The sequence below is a fragment of the Hippopotamus amphibius genome, chromosome 11 (genome assembly GCF_030028045.1).
Source record: "Hippopotamus amphibius kiboko isolate mHipAmp2 chromosome 11, mHipAmp2.hap2, whole genome shotgun sequence".
NCBI classification, from domain to species: domain Eukaryota; kingdom Metazoa; phylum Chordata; class Mammalia; order Artiodactyla; family Hippopotamidae; genus Hippopotamus; species Hippopotamus amphibius.
Genome location: NC_080196.1, coordinates 84282137 through 84305975, shown reverse-complemented (window position 1 = coordinate 84305975; position 23839 = coordinate 84282137). Strand labels below are relative to the sequence as shown.

Sequence of the window (23839 nt, the reverse complement as noted above, 5' to 3'; positions counted from 1 at the left end):
CACGACACCTAGGGGAGTGCAGTGGGTGTGGTCAAGGTTCACGGCTGAGGGGCTGATGGATGGATAGAAAGTTGTCCTCGGATATGTAATAAGATGAACAGAGCAGCCAGCATCCATCACAACCATGAGCACTGCCCGCCTAGTGGGAGGGGCCTCTTGGGGTGCCTTTCAGAGCTGGGATCCTAGGATGTTGTAAACTTGGGCTCATTTTAACCTCCCAAAGGGGCTGTGATGATTCCCCTTCAGAATGAAGTAGGGGAAACGGCCGTGGCTGCACAGGTTGGGTCTCTGTAAACTGTAGCCTTAGGGCCACCCCACAGGCTGGCAGTCTGTCTGGCCAGGCCAGGGCAGCCAATGCCACATGCACACAGCAGTGCTCGGACCCCCTCAGCCTGGTCACTGCCTGCCAGGAGCGGGCGCGGGCGCTGAGGGCAGGACTTAGCCTCACAAAGACTCTGCACAGCAACCCTATAGCTGTGATGCAACCACCACAGAGGGTCAGGCTGGAAGGACGACCAAACAGGACAAGAGAGGTGTGGCTGAGTCCTCAGGGCCTGTGTTTGGCCGCCAGGTCTTCTGCGAGCAGAATCAACAGAACCCTGCATCCTGGAAAGAAGAAGGGGCATCCCGTGGGGTGCCCGGGAGCAGCACTGCATTTTCAAGAAATGGGTTCTCTAAGAAGTTTAGAATCTGAGTTGTGAGCTCCCAAAGGCCTTTCCTGTAAATCACACAAAAGATAATTTCACCTCCACCTTGCCTGTACAGATACACATGCACAGAGCCAACAGCTTGATAAAAAGGACCATAAGAAGATGGTTCTTTAACACAAATGACTGTAAGAACGGTTTCAGAAGAAAATTTTGTTTAATTTTCACTTGTTTGTTTCTTCCCCTTCTATTAACTTAGATACATTCAAACAGTGGAAGGAGACATCTTTGCGATCACAGTGGCTGTAAAGGCAGCAGACCCCAAGTCTGGCTCCCTTCTCCCCTGCCCTCTCCCCACAGTGCTTGGCCAACGCCCTGCACACGGGATTCAACCCCGACCCCCTGATGGTCAATTTCCTGCTGCCCAGGCGTTCACGCTGTCCTCTCAGCTTCCTGGCCTTTTAAGGGATGAAATGTTTACCGCTTGCATTGTCCCTGACAACAACGACCTCCCGGTCCACTGACTCCTTAAATAAAAATCTTGCACTCAGGAGTCAACAAAAATAACGAACTGCTTCTGAACTCACAGAGGAGGCCAACAGCTGTGCCATGTGGCAATCACGTGACACTTCATATCTCGGCCCAAATGAAATGTCCACACAAGCAAGCCTTTCAGACCCACCGTCCGACCCCCATCGCCGGCGCTTTTTCCATACTTCGGGCAGTGCGTGTGGCCAGCAGCAAACACCTGGAGTCAGTGGCAGGGGCATGGTTTTCTGTAGGCGGCACCCTGACCGTAAGGCCAGCTTCTGACATTGTCTCGGTCATGACTCCTTAAATGGTCCTCTACCACCTCTTCCGACTCCCATCACCTCCACAAACCCCTCTCTTTTCCCTGCACTGGCAGAAAGAGCAGGGACACAGATTCCTCCGTGAGCTTCTGGATCCTTCTACTGGTGCACCTATGACACCTACTCGCCTGCCCCACCAGGAGCCACACCAGCCACATGCCTAAGGAGAGACCCTTCCTGCTGCAGACCTGCCTCCTGGAGCTGGGCGGAAAGTCTGATGTCCATGGCCACGTGATCTAAAGTCCCTAGAGTGTCACAGATGTCACCATAAATCTGTATTTCTCACATGCTCTGAAGAGGCTTGGAAAGACAAGCTCTCTCCGAGAGAGACGACCTTTCAAGTCGAAGGTCTGCAGAGAACTCAGGAAGGAAAGCACACAAGTACCCCTGCTTCATCCCAGCACTTGGGCACCCCCAAAACATGTTGCTGTTTCTGCCTCTGATGGGCAGCCCCACTGTCAGCGTTTCAGGGAAGATATTTCAGATACGTGGCTTGAGGAGAGTGGTATGGTTTGCAGGCACCCCTTTGATTTATGATCCTGTGGCCTCATCAGTAAAGGGTTTTGGAAAAATTCCTTTTGATTGCAAGTCTGATCCTGAGGCCCTGGTGTTTCCAACGACCCCAACAGTCATTTGCTCTTAATTACTTTTGATTCTGCCAAGGAAAGAAGGCGCCTGGCTAACCCTCCACCTCACAGGAATCCAGGCAGAAGGTAACGGCTGCTCTGATGCTAAACTCAATTCAGGCAAAGCATCTTTTTTCAGGGTTATTTTAGGGGGTCCTGTTTTTTTAACGAAGGGTAGCCAGCTTCATCCTGAAAGAGTCTTCCCAGCTCACCTGATTCTCTTCAAACATCATTTATTTGCCAAAGGGCTCTGAACCTCACAGCAAAGCTGTATAAAGCTTAAAAAAACAAGCTGATTTAAAATTTCTATTTTTACACGGTGTCCCATTTCCAGAGGGGGCTGCGACTAGTGGTTTTAAACTCAATTTAGCATTTAAACTAATTTTCAGCCAGGTCTCTATGGACTGGTGATTAGGGAAGTTGAAGGGTTCAGAGGCGGTAGCGGGGCCTGCGGTCTGTCCGGATGCGCCCCCAGCCCCCCTCCTTCCCGGGCAGCGGGTGGGCGGGTCTGCGGGAGCCCAGCGGGGCAGGCAGCACCTGAGGCTTTGGGAAGGCCCGGCGGCCAAGTCCACTGATCCCTTCTCTGAGCGTCCTGGGGAGGGATCTCAGCACCTCCTGACCACTCGCTCGCTGCAGGCCAGGGTGCACATGCCAGGGACAACAGGAGAAGAAGGGGCCCTTTCAGCTCCCAGAGCCACGCGGACCTGGGCCGGCCCTCAAGGGAGGGCACAGGCCAGGCTCTGGACGCCGGCCTGAGTCTGCCCAGGCCCGCCACCGGCTTCATCTGTGGCCACAGCGCTCCTCTGAGCCTCAGAGTCCTGCCTTTTTAGAATTTGTTTTAATTGAGTGTGGTGATGGAGTTTGGGTAATACAAGATCAGAGCACGAATCACAGCAGGTTCAGAAATGTTTAGGGTGATAAATACCTGTCCCCCGACCACACTGTTCCCCTCCTCTGAGGCCACCACTGTTCCACTGCAGAAACACTGGCTCTTTGGTCAGCTTACCTTCTTCTTTTATTACTAGCTGTACACATGGTATCACACTCTTGGTGCTATTCTATACCTTCCTTTAAAAAAATGCTTAACAGTGTGTCCTGGACTATCTCCAAGATCCAAAGTTCTTTCCACCCTTAATATTTCTTGAATGAGGAGTTGTGGCCTAGGGTTTAAAAAGTTTACTTCTTAAGAATCTGGGGAAACAGCCCCACAACTGCCTCAGTAGAGGAGGGAAGAGAAAGCGGAAGGGAACATTTTACAGCCTCATAAATGCTTGGTGGCTCTCAACCGCCACCTTCCTTCCCTGGGAGCCACATGCCTGGAGGGCTCCTTGATCCAGGCTAGGGCGAGCGGCCTTTCCCAATGCCCGGAGGACTCTGCACGTTAACCCAACTGATTCTGCTCCTTTTACCCTTTTACAGAAAAGAAAAACTCAAGCTCCAGAGGTCAGATAACACTGTCGACCCTGCAGCTGGTGACCTCAGGAGGCCTGGACCCCAGGACTGGCTCCATCCCCAAAACCCACATTTTCTCCAGTTTCTCCAACTGTGTCAAAAAATGAAACCTCAACCTTTTTGTTTATGAAAATCCCTAAGAAGGTCAGCCTCACAGCCATCACCCTCAGTCCCCATGCCAACCTGTAACAACTCCCTTCCGTCATGTTTGTGCCCCAGGAGCTGTGTTGTGGGCCTGGCTCTCCCGACAGATGGCTGGGCTTAGTGAGGGACCTGACTAGAGTGGGAACAGGTCTAGGGGTGGCCTCTGGAGCCACAAGCTCAGGGACATGGATTTACCTGTTTATCTTGTCCTAAGAGCAGCACAGCAGTGCGAGGAGAAGGCAGAGACAGAGGTGAGACAAGAAAGGTGATCATGGGTGCTCCTTTCTTTTCCAGGCCTAGGGAGAGCTTAAGAGACCAAAGAGCCCATGTGTGTGTCTGCAGGTAAGGAAATGGACCTGATGTCATGCACTGACAGCCCAAGGTCAGGTTCGGAGTGGAAGCCAGTTGGTCCAGGCTGTTTGCTGCCTGCGCCGGGCAGGGAGCCTCCATCTAGCCTCCTCTCTCCTTCCTGGCCCCTGGCTGCCCCGCTCACGGGCATCCTCGCTAGACAGTGAGCAGGGACGAAGGCTGTGCTCTTGGGAAGATCCTCACGCAGGCTCAGGCCGGGCCGGGTCAGGGCTCTGGCTCCCATGGGGTTTCTGGATGAGCTGAGGACTGTTTTCACTCACGAATCCCTTACTCCCAGAGATAACGTGAGCGTTGACCCCACTGCACTTAGAGGAAGCCAGCTGCACGTCTGAAAATCCCATTCCTGCTGCCACCTGACACCAGGAGTTGGAAAGAATCATCATTTAGCTGCAGAATCTGGATAAGGCAGCCACCTGCAAAGGTCCCGTGATACTTCCTCCGTTTCCCAGAAGCCAGGCCCTCACCCAGGTGCCTACACATCAGCCATGGAGCAGGCAGAGTCCATCGCCTGCCCTCTCCCTGCAAGGACACTGGGGTCCCGGGGGACAGGAGGGCCACCCTCTCCCCCTCAGTGCCTACCTCACCTGGCACCCCTGGAACTTGTAGGGCACAGCACAGCAGACCTGGCCGGGGTCTGTGCGGAGCCCGGGGGTCCCCTCAGCACGGGGAGGGGATGTCCCTGGGAAGCGCAGCTCGGCGGACCTCCTCGCAGACGCCCCACAGTCATGATCAAGGCGACTTTCACAACACAAGCTCACGGTAACAGAGCAACAGAAAGAAGACCAGCGAGCAGTCTGGTGGGGGCAGTACCAGTGGTACCTCCACCAGGGATGAGTGCACTCAAAGGACTGAGAAGAAAATAGATACTCTAAAAACAAACCACCAAACAAAAGTCAGACAAGCCCTGCAATTGGAGAGTTGCTGTTCTAGAGAAGATTCCAGAAAAGCCAGTCTGAGGGTGGGGGCCACTGTGGAGAAAGCCGCCTGTCCTCCAGGCCCCCTCCCTGCCTCTGCAGCTTCTGTGGTGGAAATGATCCTGTTACGTGCAGACACGGACTCCAAGCCCGTGGGAAGGAAATGCCTGGTGAATTCCAAGTGTAATTACGAGGCTATCATTTAAGAACAGAACATTATAAGGTTTTAATTGTTTCCTGCCCCTTGGTGCTCCCCACGGGTCACAGTGACTTCTCACTCAGTCCAATGGGAAGAGTGTAGGATCTGGCGAAACAGTCCAGTGGGGTCTGGGAAAGGTTTGGGTTCAAGTTCCAGCCCTGAAACTCACTAACTGGTGACCTTGGGCAGGAGACCACCCCTCGCACCTCAGCTGGCCCCTCTTCTGCTAAAAGGGTGGTCATCACGGCCTCACACGGTCCTTATGGAGATGGAGCAGGAGGTTCTAAGGGTCCATGGCCCTAGGCCAGCAGCACTTTCCCGGCCCCCACCCCCAGGGCCAGGATCCCTGCCCGGCTGTGGTCTTCCCAGGTACAGTTAGAATATCTCCATATTTCCTGCAAGCTTTCCTCTTAGACTCACAGAAGAGGTTCCCACAGGGTCAGAGCAGAAAGGAGCCTTAGGAATTTTCGAGGACCACCAAGGCCCTCCCTCACCACCAGCCCCAGGACCACCAGCCTCATCAAATAGGAAAACCCAGGCCCCGGTCACAGAGCAAGGCGGTGGCCCACACCCTGATCCAGGCTACGTGTCCCCCCCCACCCGCCGCCCTCCAGTCCCACGTTCCCCCCAGCAGCCCCTCCATGACGCAGAGCCCCCCACCCCCCACCCAAGCAGAGCGGCACCGGGTACCTTGGCGTTCTGCAGCGGGGGCTGGTAGCTGGACGGCCGGTAGAACATCCTCTGAGAGGCGTCAGTGTGGATGTCGCCCAGGAAGAGCTCCTCCACCAGGCGGTCCAGGTTGTGTTGCAAGTACTGCTTCTCCACGCGGACCAGCTGCAGCTCGTGCATGGCGAAGTTCACGGCCCGGGTGCACTCGCGGCCGCCCTCCTCCCGCCACAGGTCGTAGGGTACGTCCTGCGCCCAGGGGCCCCCAGCGGGCACGAAGCCAGGGCACGTGCGGTTGACCAGCTGGCTGAGCCGCTCGGCCACGGCCTCTGAGTGGCACACGACCTGCACGCGGTGCAGCTGGTAGTCGGCCTCGGTGCCGCCACGGATGATCCAGGAGGCCTGGCGCAGGCGGATCTTGCCGCGGACCACCAGCGTGTAGGTGGGGCTGGTGCAGCGGTTGCCACCGTAGTAGAACTGGTAGGCCTTGAACGTGTTGTTGTGGTAGAACCAGTAGGACCTGGTGATGAACTCGGGGCCTGACCGCACCTCACAGCTGCAGAAAAGGGGGAGGAAGACACCTGTGAGCCCACAGCCATGAGGAGGGGCTCATCACAGTGCAAGGAGATCACGGTGATTATAACAGGATGACGCTCTGACAGTGCACAGAATCCATGCAGCAGCTGACGAGCTGGGGGTATTATTATGACGATTATTTACATCCCAAGGATCATTTTATTTTTCATATTTTTTACTGAAGAATAGTTAATTTGCAGTGTTTCAGGTACACAGCAAAGTGATTCAGTTATACACATATATACGTTCTTTTTCAGATTCTTTTCCACTATAGGTTATTACAAGATATTGAGTATAGCTGCCTGTGTTATAAGGCTGGGTATTATTATTGTCCTGTTTCACAGATGGGGAAACTGAGGCACAAGAGCTGAGGAAACATGCCCAAGTCTCCTCACCAGCCAGCATCAGAGCCAGACGTGGGCCCGGGAAGCCTGGCCCAGCACCCACGCTCCCTGTCACTCTGCACCGGGGTCGTCCTCCCTCCACTTTATGGACAAGACAGCAGGGCAAGAACCTGCCATCCTCAGAACCCCCCACCCCCAGTGGCCTCACCTCCAGGTGGGAAGGAGGAAGGAGGGTGCAGGGCTGGCCTAGGAAAGAAGCTCCTTGTGTTGTTAGAGATGTTGATTTCCCGACCACTTCCATCGTCTGCACCGTGTCCAGGGCAGCCAGGTGCTGGGGTCCGCCATCCTGGGATGGAATCTAGTCCCAGGGAGGCACCCCTTGGAGGCCATTGGAAATTCACCCCCCACCCTGTCCAGTCAAAATTAGTTTTTTCTCTCACAGAAAATAAAGAGGGAGGTAGCATCCCTTTGGTTGTGCTGCCGAAAATGACAAAATATTTTCTGCTATGGCATCAGGTAAAGGCTGGGTGCGCAGGCCAGAAACACCTGGATGGGACATTCCTCACCTGGTCTAACTGTAATCAATTCTCACACCCACAGCACGGCCCACACCAGGAAATGATGGGGGTTTCCTTCTTTGCAATGGCCAAAGAATCTGTCCACTCATCTCTTTTAGCCAGTCTCAGTGACACTGAGACTTTCATCTTGTCAGTCTTGGCCTTATAACCCTGCTCATGTCTATTATTTACACATAAACCTATTAGAAACAGTAATTCTGCTTTGAGCCAAGTGTGGGGAAGTCAAGCAGTGGGGCTGAAATCCCTGAGGCCAGTGGTTCTCAAAACTACTGTTAGTTTACAAACTGGTGAATGGGCATTACTAGAAGTGGGCACCATTTGCTGAGTAAAGACTGCCACCTGCCGCAGATACTGTAATGTGGACATACAGCAGCCAGTTGTCCCCTGAGCATCCATCTCTGTGACAGAGGAGGGAGAAGAAACCCACATTCCTTCCCAGGGACAGAGGAATCCTTCCGTGTGAGCAGCGATTCATACTGTTGAAGTTTAGACAGGAGGACCACCGACTTCCAACACATCATCTCCCCTTGAAAATCTGTTGATTCGGTCCCAAGTTCAAGCCCACTCACTCCTCCATCGGCCCCGCTCCCAGAAGCCCCCCCCCAACTCAGGCCTCGGTCATCTCCAGCTGGAACTGTTGTGAGACTTTTAATTGATCATCCCCAAGTTGAAACAGGCTTGGACCTGGGACCTGGGACCTGGGACCCTTTGCTGTAGTGCTTGCACCTGGAAAAAGCTTTCCTCCAGCAACAGAATACAAAGAAACTATAAGGGACTAAAAGATGCAAAGAGACCAAAGAAACCAACTGCCTCTTCTGAAGAGCTGGGTGCAAAAGCAGGGTACTGCACATGCCCCCTGCACACAACACCACCTAAGGGGTGGGCAAACCACCTAAGCCACCCTTCTGGCCCAACCCCTGGACCCGTCCCTACCATCATCCCACGTAAGGAACCAGCTGGCCCCACCTCGGGGAGTGAGCAAGGGAACCCGTTATTGTTCTTGCTCCCCCCTGCTGAAGCAGGGGACCCAATAAAGCCTGGCCTGAATTTCTCATCTGGCCTCTCATCAATTTCTATTGATGAAGGAGGCCAAGAACCCTGGTTGTCCCCAAGTCACTCGTCCCACCATCCACCTGCAGCCAGAGCGTCCTTCAGTCAAGTTGAATCAGGTCGTAAGCACAGCCCTTGCTGAAATCTCTTCAATGACGTCCCAGTTCTCTTAGATTAAAAGCCAAGCTCGCAGAGACCTGGCCTGCAGGGAGCCCCGTGGGCCGGCCCGGCTCCTCCTTGGCCTCACTGGGGCTGCTCCCTCCTCCCCCCGACCCATTCGCTACCCCCGGCAGCCCCCCCTCCCCGGGCACAAGGGCTCCTGTTGGTGATTCTCCAGTATAGCCCCTGCTAGTCCTCCCACAGGGAAGCTCTTCCCCAGTCTTGCATAGCCAAGGACATCTCAGCTCAAGTGTCCTCTTCTTGGTAGCCCTTCCTACCCCACCCCATCTTAAAATAGGGGCCCTGGTATTCTCCTTGAGCACCTGTTGTTTTTTCCCTCTTCATAACACTTCTTTGTGTGTTTATTTGTAAAATTCCTGAAGGCAGTGGCTGTGTCTGTTTGGTTCGCTGCTACACACATAAAATCTAGAACAGTGCTCGTGCGCAGTAAATATTTGTGCGCTCCAGAAATATTTGTTGAACGAAATGATAAATTATTTAAAAGTACATCACATTAAGATTGTTTATGCCAATACTGACCATGCGGTTATTTTGAGAAATGCCATTTTTAGGAGAAAAAACCCCAAAACCAAAAACTTCTGGGTCTTCCTCATAAGATTCCTTTTTTCTTCCTCTGATGCCTGTGATACCTCCCTAAGGTACCTGGAGGAGTGGTCTGCACAGAAGTGATCATATCCCACCATTTGCCTTGTGAATTTGCAGCAATTTAATGGGCAGGGAAAAGATTGCAGGTCTGCCTCTGGGCTATTTTTAAAAGCTCTAATGGAAGATAAGCCCAGAGCTCAAACTGGGATAGATCTCAGCTCTGCAGCCTGGAAAAGAAGCCAAGAGCTGCACCCTGGCTGGTGGAGCTGGTATGGGTACCTTTTAACTGACTCTCAGACCCTGAAGCTGTATATTAAGTTACCGGAATATGGCTAGAATATTTAGACCATCAGAAGCTTGCAAGTCGTGTTTCAGGGTTGGTGAAACACAGACTCCTAATTTCACTTGCTAATGGTTTCTTTTTATACACGAGTGGTCCTAGGGGTTCAGTAAACAAGGACATATTCACTCCCATGTGGGTTCACAGTAGTACCGTATCACTGCTGCTGAGGCTAAGATTTCTGTGGGACTGAGCTCTGTTTCCCCACCAACCCGAGTTTCAAAGAGTCGCTTGGCTCTGAGTTAGAACTCAGACAAACCCAGAATCACTCCGGTTTCTGGAAAGTCTCTGTGAACCTGAGAAGCCCTAGGAAGGCCCTCCATAGCAGTGCGTTCTCCGGGCCCTCCCACACCTCTCGACCTCTTACCCGGTGGATACCCAGTGGCCCTCGATGGCAGGCGGCATCTGCACGGTGATCCTGGCACCATTGTGGAGATGTTTGAGCATGTGGTGACACTGGGATTCTTTGAAAGCCCTCCAGGCACTTTTCTCCAAGGACCTGGGGTGGGACCTGCTATCCGGATGAAGGAGGGCAGAGCCCTCTCCCAGCCCTGAAACAGAAACGTGCAAGGCAGGTGTCAGGGGAGCCACAGAGACATGAGGCTGGCTGAGGAGCTGTCCCCAAGGCAGGGACATCCCACACGTGGGAAAAACCAGTTCTATCACTGTCTTTGCTGTCCTGGAATTCACACCTCCCAGTGTCCCGGGAAATCCTCTCCCAGGTGAGAAAACTGGGGCCCGTAGAGATGAGGGTCACTTGGTGAGCTCCTAGCAAAGCCTGAGCTCAAACCCAGGTCCATGAAATAGCAACAAGGCCGTGCATCCCAGGAACAGCTGTACAGGGCTGTAGGGGACAGAATCTCATGCTCCAGAGTCACCAAGGCTGGAGACAGGGCTGCAGGGGACAGGCAGGAAGGGTGGTTGGGAAGGGTGGACAGGTCCAGTGACATACAGACGGGAGGGAAGAACCAGCAGCCTTAGTGAAGAGTGAACGGAGATGGAGAGAAAGGCCCTGGGAACAGCTCGGGAGGCGCCCCACAGTGGGGGGGGGAGGGGGGGCTTCTGCCCGCACCACCTCATGCAGCTCAGGGTCACTCAGTCTCCAGGTGGGCACCCTCTAGAGGGGGTACAAGTCCCTACAAGGGCACCGGTGTGACATTTCCCCCAATGATCTTCCAAGGCTGCCCCTCAAAGCTGGTGACAAAAAAACACATGTTACAGGGTTCAAATTGCACATTTGTATTTTCCATGGGTAAAGAGACACTAGGACTAAGTTTATCTTCAGTACATGTTGTCTAGGTTGCCCAAAATTTACACATGCAAAAGTACCACCAGCCTCATGTTCAGAAAAAGGCAAGGAAAACAGATGGAGTTATCTGAAAGCCCACTGTTTCCTCTGAGATTCACTCCTGAAGTAATTCAGAGTAACTGACAATCTGATAGGTCTTTATTGTGGACCTACTAGGCATTCAGCACTGCGTTAGCAAAAAATACCACTAGCTAGACAAATGTGCAACAATAAAAGATGGATGTTAATGAAAACAATTGTGGTAATCGTTTCACAATGAATGTTAAATGCAACCTAGCCACCCACCCCTCTCAGCCCAAACAGGTGAGTCACACCTGAGCTAGAACGAAGGCGACACTAAAACTCAGAAATCTGCGTCGGGTGGTGTAGACATTAATGCTCAGGGCTGTTAAGCAAAGACGCCCTCCGTGGCCTCGAGCTCGCATCCCAGGGAAGGCACTTCCACTGCAGCGATAGCCCTGGGTGCTCTGTCCCTGACCCTCCCCAGAGAGGATAAGGAAACAGGCAGGAAACAAGCCTTCTGACTCAGCTATTTTTCTCTTTTTCTTTGCAAAACCAGCCTGTTTTCAAAACACATGCATTTTGATCAGCCCCCTCCCACCCCATAGTCAGGACCCTGCATTTGGCTGGGCTGTAGCACTGGGTCAGGTGGAAAGCCTAGAAAATTCAGGGGTGACGTGTTATCAATCCTACATGGATGTCCACCTGTACTATGACTTCTGATGGGGTGTTTATCCCAATTCCAGCACTTTAATCCCCATTTGTCTGGCACCTGTGTTGATCTCTCTCAGCTCTGAACTAGAGGATGTCGGGGGGTGGGTACCTCCACCAACCCCAAGAATTGTGATCATCTTGCTGATAGAAAGCACTCCTGAACTCCCTGTTAGGAATGAAATCAAGGAATAAAACAGTACAACTTGCCATCTAGTGGGTCAACTGTGTGATCAATTGCAATGTGGCAAAAAAAAAAAAAAAAAAAAGAGAAACAAAACAGATTTTAACTCAAGTCACAAGGCGCTGGGAGTTGGGGAAGACTCAGCATTCAGTAAAGATGCCACACTTTCACGACCATGCAAGCTATGTTCTAAAAATTGATTTATAAACCCCTTCACACTCTGCAAATGCTTTCCCATAAAGCTAAGGAAAGCCGGGAGGGGCGCGGATATGGGTGAAATTCCGGAGCTGGGCTGCTTGGGTTTGAAACTAGATCAGCCACTTAAAGGATTTCACCAAATCCAAGACATCAGTGATTGTTAAGATGTGTCATTATTTTATTACCAGTGACAAAAACACTTGCATTTAAATGATGACACGCCTTAGCGGCAGTCCTGAGACACGCTCAGAGCATGCACACGGCCTGCGACTGCTTTCTCTCCCCAAGGAGATCTGGCACCGTTGTCTGCTTCAGCTACAATGCTTCACTCAGGACAGGCAATCAGTCGGCACTGCGCTGATCTCAACAACAAGGCTCAAACACTGCTTCATCTTTTTGTGGGCATCTTCCTTTCCAGATAACAGATTGTCGGTGAGAAAATACGTAAGTGCAGTTACTCCCCTTGCCTCATGATAAATACCCGCCCCACTGATGTCACAGGGACACCCCTGGCTCTATTACAGGGCTGCCTGATTTCCACACTGGTTTTCTTTTCAGTGCTGAGAGTGGAATTTACAGGTGAGTTCTAACCCTTGGCTGCAATGTTTATTTTCAACCAACCTATCGGCAACTAAACCACAGAAGGAGAGTAACAAAGATGCGCACAGAGGAAGTGACGTGAGGATAGTATGGGCAGCAGCGTTCAGGTTCACACAGGCAAACACATGTTCCCCACATCACTGCCACTCACAGGCTCACAGGGACCAGAGCCCTCGCCCACCAGAAGGTGCACACACGCTCACAGCCCTTATATATGAAAAACCTTAAATCCTACAATCGATGAAACCCACGATCAGCACTGTGACCCTACACAAGTCACTTAACCTCCCAAGCCTTAGTGTGCTCATCTGTAAGATGGGGGTGACAGCACTGCCATCTTTTGGGGCTGGGCTCAGGATTCCCTGAGATCATTTCCTTTAGTACATGGTTCATAATTCTCATTAGATGTTCGTTGCTATGAGTTTAAATGATGATCAGGCTCTTAGAGGCCTTGAGAAAGCCCTTCCTAACTAACAGAATGGCTGGGATAATGGTAAGAGTCTCCCGGAGCCCGGCTTGCTCTGAGCTCTGGAAGGACAGAGTGACCAGAGCAAGGCCCGGGCTCCTGGCAGCCAACTAACTGGTGACCCGGATGGAGAGCAGGGTGGGCTCTGCGGTTGGTGACAAGCTCTACTTGGTTTAACAAATATCTACGCACTGCCACTCTGTGTAGCTTACGGGCTGGAAGCATGAAGAAGACTGAAGATAAGTTCTTCCGACCCGGAGGCTTTTAAGGTCTCTCTGGGCTGCACGTCCAAGGACAAGGGTAGGATGGTGGGGTCTGGGAAGGAGGCAGGTTCAGGGGCAGAGGCAGAGGACGTGGTGCTCAGGACCTGCTTGGTAGGCAGGAGGCTGGAGCCACATGGAGAGGGAAGGAGGGAGCCGACAGAGTGTGGGGGGAGGGGCAGAAATAAAATCCCAGAACTACCAATGTGCACATCATCAGAAAACAGGCAGAAGATTAAATCATTCGGGGTTTCTAGAGACAGATCTCCATCTAGCTACTGCTCCTGTTGGACAAGGAGCCAAGGTCAGGGACCTGGCAAGGCAGTCGGCACAGGAGGCCAGCAGAACAGCTGGATGGAGGACTCGACAGCTGGCCCCTCCCCAGGACCCAGGGGCCAAGGGCTCACTCGCTAGGGTGGGACTGAATTTTCAGGGTGGGAAAATGGGGTTGGAATTTATTCTCTTTTTATCTTTTTCCTTCTAAGTACCCACCACCTTGATGACTCTTATGGAGCAAAATTAAAAGGGTCAAGTGACAGCAAGCGTTGCTGTCAGGCAGGAGAAGCTGTCTCTTAGGGTCAAGTGCAGACAGGGGCCACCAACTCTTACCTGGCTCCTCGGGTGTGGGACATGGATGTCTCCTCTGACCAGTGCCCCGCCCCCCCACCCCCGTGTGAGGTGTCAGAGCTCCTTCTAGTAAATGGCTGGGAATGAAATGGCCACTTGAAGCTCCTAGTTCAGCCGCAGGGGAGGCCATGTGGAACGCTCTCTCCTTATACCCCAAGACTTCCTTCTCAGGACCGGCCATGCGTGACCTCCAAGGAGACCAGCCTTAGACTTCTGGTCAACCCAGGGACATCCCCCCCCACCTCCACCCGGCCCCCCGTATTCCTGCATTGCCAGGACTATGTCAGCACCAAATCTGGGACTGAAACTAGCAACTCACTCTTTCAAACAATCAGAAATGCTCTGCAGGGCCAGGCACTGTGTAGGCACAGAAGCTACAAACATCATGCCCCAAGGAAGCCTCAGCTGGGGGAGAAACCAGACCCTCAGTGGGCTTATAGAGGGACTCAGAAGGTCAGAGGGGGCAGGCTCTGAATTCATTCTTGGGGGGTTTTGGAGGGGCAGCTGTGCCTTTGAAGACTGAACAGAAATGGTCCAGGCAGAGTTTACAGCACAGGCCCAACATAAGAAGGGGGAGGGAGATTCGTGCAGGAGGGATGGAGAGGGTCAGGGAGGGGAGACCACAGGGTGGCCCAGGATGGAGCCCTGCGTGTGTCATCCCAAGCATGGACTGGGCTGGAACAGGGAAGAGGAACCTCCTGAAGCCTATAAGCAATGTAACACAGGATAAGAATTCCATTTTGGAAAGACTGCTTTTCCCTTTTTTGGAGGGATGAGAAGCAGAAAGATCAATTATGAAGCTTCTGCCATGGTTCAGTGCATCATTTTTGCCTGAATAAATGAGAAAGATGACAGAAGGGAACTGCTTTCAACAAAGCAGTAAATCTTTTTTGTGGTCTTGGAGAGGCACTCACCATCTTTGGCATGTTGTGGGGAGAAGTATTACCAAGAAGTTATTTGAAAAGAAAGGAAAGGAGGAAGGGAGGGAGGGAAAGATGGAGAGAGGAAAGTAGGAATCTGTACTAATTTAGCACAACATCTGGAAAGAAACTTGTGCAAAATACTTGTGTGTCATCTTTGATTGTATAAATCAATATCCAACTCGATGGCAGCTCACTGTAATAACAGTTCCTGCTTGAGTGTACTTCTTATTTATAATAATAAATGTGCATAACAACTTTAAAAACCCCCAGTTGATTGGACTATCTGTATAATTGGAAGTGTTGGCTAATCACAGTGTTTGATTGTTGACAGTTCTGCCACTGAACTTTGAGTGCAGCTGCCATTATGATCTTTCGGGCTCTTAAGGCAGCTCACAGTGAGGTCATTAGGAACATCAGTGCCGATGGGATGGTGCCCTGGATACAGAGGTAGTGGAGTGAACAGGTGACAACTCTATTTAGGCCATGAGATGGTACCCCCTTTGTGTTTCTCATAAGAGTGAGGAAGCACACTGTAGGAGTGCACACCCAAAAACATCAAGATTTTGGTGAACTGAGGGTTCTAGATGTTTTGGTCAGTTGAGAAGACTAGCTCATTGGGTCCCATTCGTTACGGTTTTTGCTGTAAATGAATCCAAGGAAAAAGAGTATCTCAGAGGGTTAAACAACATCAGTGCAGTTAAGAAAGGGGGTGAGTTTTCAGGTTTCAAGGTGACTTTGGCTACGTCATCGAATAGATGCCTTTTGTTCCCCTGTACAAAGCAAAAATTACAGTAATGGTGATAATAATTAATATTTGTAAAGCACCCAAAGATTCACTTTACACACATAATATCTCATTTCTTAAATGCCAGTTACTATACAGGCAAGCAAGGAGTGGGTGGAGAACCAGTCCTGAAGGTCAAGGGTTCTACGTACAGCCAGGCCCTGAGACCAGCCACACCAGAAGCCTCCACAGCATGGTCCTGGCCCGGTGTTCTGATGAAGCGAGTTATCAGAGTGACTTCATTACAGAATGGTCTGTGACATCTGGGGTCCCATGGCCTGGACCCAGATCAAATGATTATGACATCGGGGCAGCTTCTTTCAAGTACAGGTTGGGAGAAAAATGTAGACCCTGGAAGGACACTGTTCTCCTGCTGAAAACAAATTAATTCCTGAAAGCTTTAGGGGACAATTTTATAGATGACTTTTTGCAGGGAACTACATGAGCCTCTGGGGCTCTGGAGGGTGTATTCACATGCATGGGTGTGTGTGCACATGTGTGTCCTTGCGTGTGTGTACGTAAAAGTGCTTCACTCCCACGGACGAAACCACTCACAACAGAAATCCTAAGTGACTGCAGAATGATCTTTACTATGATCGTGATTGCCAGTCTACTGTTCAGAGAGTGAAAACTCCCAGAGATAGCAAATAAAAAATCAGATTTCTCCAAACAAGAGGAAGCACAGGATTAACCGTTTACATGGGCATCTGCACCCTAAGCCCAACGCCCATGGGCCAGGTGACTGTTGGCATCACCCAGGTCACCAGACTCCACACACAGAGAGCAGCCCTGAGCACAGACTTCAAAGGGGACAAATGCAGTACTTCTCCGTCATCTGCAACAACGCTTATTCCTGAGCCGGTGTTGCTAAGAGCGAGCCAGGCCACCGACAGGGACCAGACAGAGGGTGAGGGGCACGGAATGGGGGGAGGGATGGAGCAGAGACCCAGAGTCACCCCTTCAGCGGGTGGCTGAGGTCCTACTGCATGCAAGGTTGTCTCTGAGGCCTGCTCCATCACTGACACATGAAGGGAAAAGTAAGGGAGGAACACAGCGTGTGGCCAAGTCCCCGAGTTCTGAATGCTCTCAATCTACTCGGCAGCTTTCCATCTGCCTGTCTAGATAGAGAAACCCAAGGCTCCAAACCACTGTACACACAATAAAATGTGAAATGAGTTGGGAAAGAGACACTTTCCAGGCACACTTGGGACTGAACTCATCTTTGACTTGGTTAGTCACGCAGCCCCATTAAAAGAGCTATCAGCACTGTGACATGGGCTGTGAGGTCAAGGCGGCTGCATGACCGCCCGCGCAGCTTCCATGTTTTGGAACAAAAGCTGGAGTTCACTCCCAGATGGGCACCTACACTCACTAAGCTCTTGTTTTTATTTCCACGTTTTTGGAGATCAAAGCTGAGAGAGCTGCTTTTGCCAATCTTTAAACCTTCTTATCTAAAAGCATTTTCCCTTTATGAGAAACATAATAAAGTCAAGATTTCAAATTCCTGGTTTCATTTAACTTTTGATGAAAATGAGGTAATTTTCTAAGTCGTTTTCTTCTCAGGCCATGGTCCCTGGGCCAGACACTGGGGTCAAACCACAGACGGCACCGTCTGCCTGTTGGGCCGGCAGCTGACGGCTGCCACCACAGCCGTGCTCTGAACACGTGTGAAGTTGCGTGTGTGTGTATGTTTGTGTGCACAGTGTGTGTGTCTGTGTGCACGATGCATGTGCTGTGTATGTGCATGGTGTGTATGTAAGATGGGTGTATGTCTGGTGTGTGCACGATATGTGTGGTGTGTGTGTGTGTGGTGTGTGCATGATGTATGGGGGACGGGGTGGAGTGCCGGGATTCCCAGCAGGGAAAAATATTACAGTCAAGGGCAGCAGCCTCCCAGCTCTGGGCTCTCCAAAAAGCTTCTCTCATCCCCCCAGGTATTCTCAGGACGCTTCAGGAAAGGGGGCTGCCCCTCTTCACAGCCCTGTCCCCAGCCGGCAGTGACACAGGCACACAGGAGGCCCTCATAAACATACCTGTTAACTGAATGACTGGCTGAAGGAACGAAGCTGGAAAACCCTTCGAGAACAGAAGACCCTTAGTAACTGTAGGGTGACACTACATCCTTTCTCTAACCTAGATCCCTATCACACGACTTTCTAAAATAATCTTATTCCCAAATTTAAAAGAACTAAACGGCCTGTGCACATAACATCTGGACACAGCAAGAGCTCATGCTTGGACGGTGGCAGGTTTTTCCTGAGCTTTTTCCTGGGTTCACTTCAACGCCATGCAGAGGGCACATGCTACCATGTAAGTTTTCTGCAGATGTACACGATCATTAACGTGTCTTTTCATATTTCTAGTCCTAAGTGCTTTATGCTTCCCTTTAACTGAGTCTATCAAGTTGTCATCAGTCTGTGCCTAAACGGTGTGTTATTTACACAGTCCTATCATCCGCTGGTGTTGAGTTCTTTACTCATGTAGGGAGAAAAAGAAAGAACATGGCTATGACGAGACGGCTCAGCCACATGCTTGAAGCTAGTCAGTTTCTCTCATGAGAGAATATTTACCATCCGTCTAAAACCCTCGCTCCCTGCTATGAACAAACGAGTCATATTTCTTTTCAAGATTACATTTTATGATTAAGGGGGAAAAGGTGCAGGAAAGGCAATGTTTTCTTGGTCACAAAAACTGTAAAATGATATTTCAAAGATTCTATTTTACCCTATTGCAAAGTTTCCTCACATTTTGTTGGTGAAGCAATCACTTGGTAATCCACAGTTTTTTTTTTTGTATGGTTTTAATAGAATACACTTGAGTTAAAGGGAATAGCTCAAAAGTGTCTTCCCATTTCAGAAAAGTCAATGAATTCTACAAAAGTAAACAGTGATGGGGAGAAGAACATCTCCCCAACCTCAGCTCCAAAACTTAAACTCAAATGTTTCCATTCATAAAGAGAATAAGCACCTTGGGGCACGTTAAAGCACCACTTATTCTGAAATATGTCGTGTTAATCTGGCTTCTGGAGCTGAATGATTTTTGTGGCTTTTCAGGTAAACAAAGAAAATGGTGACAAGGGACATCCCCCAGCTACATACCTTCATGACACTCAGTTGGTTTTACCTGGATTAAGAAATGCAATTGTCCTTAGAAGGTGGAGGAGAGGAAAGTAAGACTGCCGTCTACTTTTATGCCGTCACATTTTGAACTGGTGTCTCCCACTACATGTACAGTTTTAAAAAACAGCAAAAAATAAACAACTGGCTCCAGTCTTGCCAAATCCTAATTTACTCACCAGTAGGACCTATGGGTGATTTATGACTTGCCTGAGTTGAAATAAAAGTAACCAAAAAACTGAACAAAGATCGGATGCCAAACACAATAAAGTTTCTACAGCATCTTCACCCAGAATCTTCCTGAAGGCCTTGTGCATTTTTTAATCTTATTAATGAGACTTGTTAGTGTAACGAATAATCTATAAATGATGTCTGGAACTAAATTTATTAAAGTTGGTTCCAAGTACATTCATAACCATAGAAAATATGTTTTTACCTACTAATTGCTATTATAAACACACAAATGGTATCCTGTGGTTAGCAAAATAAAACGCCTCTGTATCAGGCAAAAAAATCATTAAGCCATTCTAAAAGAGTACAGGTAATTTCCTTCAGACTGATGACTTCTATTAAGATATATGATCAAGCTCCATCTGTTACTACAGAGTTTTTAAATACTTACAAAACCCCTAACTACAGAGTAGGACACACTCTCAAGCCATTCACTTGGATTAAGTTGATTAATACCCATTTTCAATTAAAACTACTTCAATCAAGTAAATTTCAGGCAGAAAAGGGGGAAAGGGAGAATGCACAATTCTTTCTTGGTGCTTTACATGATCCTAAGGAATTGTGACAAGCCTCTCTCAAATTGCAGAGTTTTATACCAAGAAGGACCAGTCCCTTGGTTTCTCCTCTGTGCTGGAGTCCCACGCTCCCTGAACGAGTGCAGTTGATCTGTGGGCAAAGTCAGTGTGAATAATTTTGCCACTGCAGGTTCACACTGAAATGGGATGGCTTTCTGTGGGGTTATCCCTGTCATCCCATTAAACCTGGCAAACCTCCTTTTTTATCTGATATCCTCTTCATCATATGCACGTGTGCACACACATGTGCACACATGCACGGGGTCTGGCCCCGCTGGCTTACTTCCCCCTTCCTGACCCCCTCCCTGTACACTGTGGGTCTGGGTGAACCCATGACCCCAAGGAGTTCAGGCTGACTCCGGCTGGAATTTGCAGATCGGGGGCTGTACTTGAACCTCACTGAGGATACACTTGGGCTTCCCTTACCAGCTATCACTATTCCAGCTTGGACTGTGGTGCAGGAAGTGTGGTTACAACTTCCAGCTCTCAAAACAAGGAGGAAAAGCTCAGGACAGGTTGGCCCAGGCTGCGTCTCTGAGCATGGCTTTTGTAGTCCAAAAGGCAAATGGCTTTACACACACACAAAAAACAAAAACAACAACAAAAAACTGTTTATGCCAAATTGTCAAGTACTTTTTCATTTTAAAGGCATTTGCCCATGTGATTGTTTTCCTTCACAGATACGACAAGAGATTTTTTAGGAGACACCCTCTCGTGTCCTCTCTCTCTCTGCCTCTTGTTCCTGGTGTGGGTGGCAGCTGCTGTCTGATCTGCCCACTGGCTCTGATTTGTTTCATGTTTCAGCCAAAGATGAAAACTGCTCTGTAATTCTAAGCAGATGGGCCTAGGAGCGCAACCCTGTAATTACACCTTCTCTCTCTGGCCCTTGAACTGCCAGCCTTCCATCCTGACTTTGAAAGTCTGGGATCACTGGGGCTCTGGGCACACCTTGGCAAACAGGCAGGTCTGGCCCAGCTCAGCTCATTCGCAGGGCCAGTGCACTGCCCATGCCACCGGCCCCAGCAGGACGACAAAGAAAACAGCACAGGGCTCCTGGGTTTGCCGTCTCCTCCCTTTCCTAGATGGGGAGTGGGGGTCCACCCCTGACCTTCAGCACCGGCTAAATGCCTTTTGAAGCTGGATCGGAAACCTAGAGGCCGTGAGGGTGCTGACCTGATGACCTGATGTGCAGAGGTTTGGGGTGGCCGTGGTGGGTGTGGAGGCAGGAGAGCTCTGCTCCTGGTGGATGCTTTGCTAAACGGTCAGGTGTCCACCGTTAGGGAAAGCTGCCCAGGACATCTGGATCAGCACATGTTCTGCAGCCACCTGTCCTCATTATCACCACCGATCTCCCACAAAATCTGCCTTCCCACCCCCGGTGCAATGCTCTCATTTTCCTCAGTGCAATTCCTGGAACTCTTTTAAACCTTGCTGTTCTCTGGCTGAGGGTTTACTAGAGCCTCTGAGAACATGTGACACATGAAATAGAAACAAAACGATCCAGAAGAGCGGGAGGAAGCAAGCTCAGGTCCCAGAGAACTTAGGGGACTGGTTTTAATTACTGCACCTTGGCTGCTAGGAGGCCCCTGCTCTCTGAAAGTCTGTCCAGAGAACCTGCCGGTCCACCTGGGAGAGACCCCTTCCCAGACCCCCAACACCCTCGTCCTCCGAGGGGCGCACACAAACGCCACGAGCTGCTTTTCCCCTGAAATGATCACAGTTCTCTGCACAGCCCCCCACCAAAGTTTGGACCCCAGCAAGACCCCCGCCTGCGCTCTGACACTCGGTAAAGGGTCGCGCAGCCTGCGGTTCCATGACGGCCTATAGTCTGAAACCTCGCAGAGTGGACACAAGTGTCCCGGGACTTGGACATGAAGTCTGTGAGCGCGCGCACTTCCAGCGAGAGCTCGGCCGGCGCCCGGGAAGGCGAGCCTCTTCCAGCGCGCCCAGGAGGGGGCTGAGCCCGGCTGCGGGGTTTCCTCGGTTCCGGAGGGTGCCCTCGGTTCCAGGGGTCCCCTCGGCTCCCGGCCCCCCCGGACTCACCGTGAAGCAGGAGGGCCGGGAACAGGGATGTGAGCAGGAGACGGCGCACACAGGACATCTCCAGGCCTCCTCCGGGGCCGCCCGCGCGCGCCGCACCGCCCGTCCGGGGACCCAGCTCCCCGGGACCCGCCTGCAGCCCAGGCGGCGCGGCCCGGCGGCGCGGGGAAAGGGCCAGGCCCGCGCTTCAGGAGGCCGCGGCGCGCCCCATGCCCGGCCCGGCCCCTCCGTTCCCGGCCTCCCGCCCTGCGCCTGGCCCTGCGCGCCCGGCCGCCCCGCGCCCGCCCGGCCGCCGCCGACGCCGCCGCCGCCGCTCCTTGCTGCACTGGCCGCCGCCGCCGCCGCCGCCACTCCTCTTCATATTTCCAGGGCGCCGTCGCGGGAAGGGGGCGGGCGGGGGTGGACGGGGGCGGGCGGGGGGCGGGGCCTGGATAGGGGGCGGGCCGATGTGGGGGCGGGGCGGGGCCTAGACGGGGCGGAGCGATGTGGAGGAGGGTCGGGCCGTGGGGACAGGGCCGGGGCGGGGCCTGGATGTGGGCGGAGCGATGTGGGGGCGAGGCCTGGACGGAGGCGGGGCGATGTGGGGCGGGGCGGGGCCTGGACCTGGCAGGGAAGCCTCCCGGGACCCCGCGCAGGCCACGAAGGGCGCTGGGCACTGCCGCCCCTGCTCCGCCCCACTCTCCAACCCTCTGCTCCCTTCCCCTCCCCTCCTCTTCCTGTGCCTCTCCCTCCACTCCCCCCGCTGCCCCGTTCCGCCACCCCAAGACTCATCCCCTCTTATTCCCCGGCTCCGGCCCCCTTCCTCCCCTCCTCCTCGGTTGCCCACTCTAGGACAGCTCCTCCTGCGAGGGGTTCACAGCCCTGGGCCCAGGCCTGCGCCCACCCGGGGCAGCTCTGGGACCCCCGTCTTCCCTCCACTCACAGGGGAGGATTCCCCACTTGTAAAAGGTGTTCCAGAGGGTTGGGGGCGCTGCAAGGCCGGGATCTCCAGTGGGTCGGAGAGAGGTCTGTGTGCCAAATTTGGGTGTGTGTGTGGCCCGCGCGCACGTGAGAACGAGGGAAAGGAGAGGAGAGGAGAGGTGAGAAGAGATGGCAGGAAAAAGAAGAGGTTTCCACCGCTCGGGTGGGGATGCTGAGCGCCCGCGTCCTGACGCCGGGGTCCCCCAGGCCGGAAGCCCCAGCGGGCGCGGGGAGGGGTGCGGGGCCCCTTCCACCCTCCCCTTCCAGGAGTCAAGACTTGTTGGGACACGGGAGAAATCTCAGAGGCACCCTCCCTCTCCGTCCCCTACCCGATCGCTCCTCCCTCCCAGCCCAAAGCTTGGTTCTGTTTATGGTCTGTGGGTCTTGGGGGGTTTGTTCAACTTTCCTTGGGCTTTGAAGACCCGAAGGCAGAGATAGCCTCCACGTGTCAATCCAGGCGCCGGTTTGGTCAAAGCGGCTCCCCTGCTGGAGGACTAGCCTGGCACTCTGATGAATCTGGGGGTCTCTCCTCTGAGCCCCTCCGGGGCCACTTGGGCTCCCAGCAGGAGGTTTGTCAGTAGAGGAGGCTGAATGTCACCTCCTCATGCTGGCTGAGGAGCAGCCAGGGACCACATGGAATCAGAACATGTCTGTACTCTGCTGGTGTTTTTCATAAATAAAACACTTAAAAAAGAATGCCTGACTTCCAAGAGAGTTTTCTGATGCTTTGAATAGTGTAGTAATTCAACTCTTTGTGCTGTAGACTTTCAAAACTAGCTGGACCTTAACATCTGTGTAAAACTTAATAAAATAGATTAGGATACATGTGAGAGTTTCCACTTTTTATTTTTCTGAGAATGCCACAGGTCTTTTGATGTGATGGTGCTGATGCTGTTTGATGTGCTTTAGTTTCTATCACCATCATTATCATCTTTCCATCTTTAATATGAGGGGATTACACTGCTACCTCACGAGGATGTTGTGAGGATTATGTGCCAATGTTTGCAAATCTGGAAGATGAAAGACTCCCGTGTGTGAAAGAAGGGACAGGTACTGTCATAAAGCCAGGGTATGGGAGCGTATCTGAGCTGAGCTTGCTGTGCAGCATCTCTCTGGACCAACTCTCCCCAGTCTCTTGCTTGTCTCTGTTGCTAGGTTTGGGTAGCAGATTATGACCTATGGGATTTGAATGTTGCCCAAGGGTCAGTTAGGTTTAAAGCAGGAACTTGATTTCCTCGTGAATGTTGGGCAGTTGGGAATGATGTAAACAGCATATTTGGCTGTTTAAGCAGAACTTAGCCTTGTCACCAAGAACACATAAGGGTGGTGTCTAG

At 51.9% G+C, this 23839-nt stretch overlaps 1 protein-coding gene across 2 annotated transcripts in view; it reads right to left on the bottom strand.

Annotated features, from left to right (window-relative positions):
- The window catches only part of APCDD1 (APC down-regulated 1), a 31140-nt gene extending 9292 nt beyond the window's left edge, over positions 1–21848 (bottom strand). Inside the window, exons 1-3 of one of the 2 annotated variants that reach the window (XM_057699312.1) lie at positions 21549–21848; positions 9889–10072; positions 5893–6424 (exon numbers count right to left, since the gene is read on the bottom strand). In XM_057699312.1, coding sequence (XP_057555295.1) covers positions 5893–6424; positions 9889–10072; positions 21549–21606 — 774 coding nt within the window. In that variant the 5' untranslated portion in view covers positions 21607–21848. Of the gene's footprint in view, positions 1–5892; positions 6425–9888; positions 21491–21548 lie in introns of those variants that run through there. The other variant, XM_057699311.1, reaches the window with a different exon arrangement.
- Between the last annotated feature and the right edge of the window lie 1991 nt (positions 21849–23839).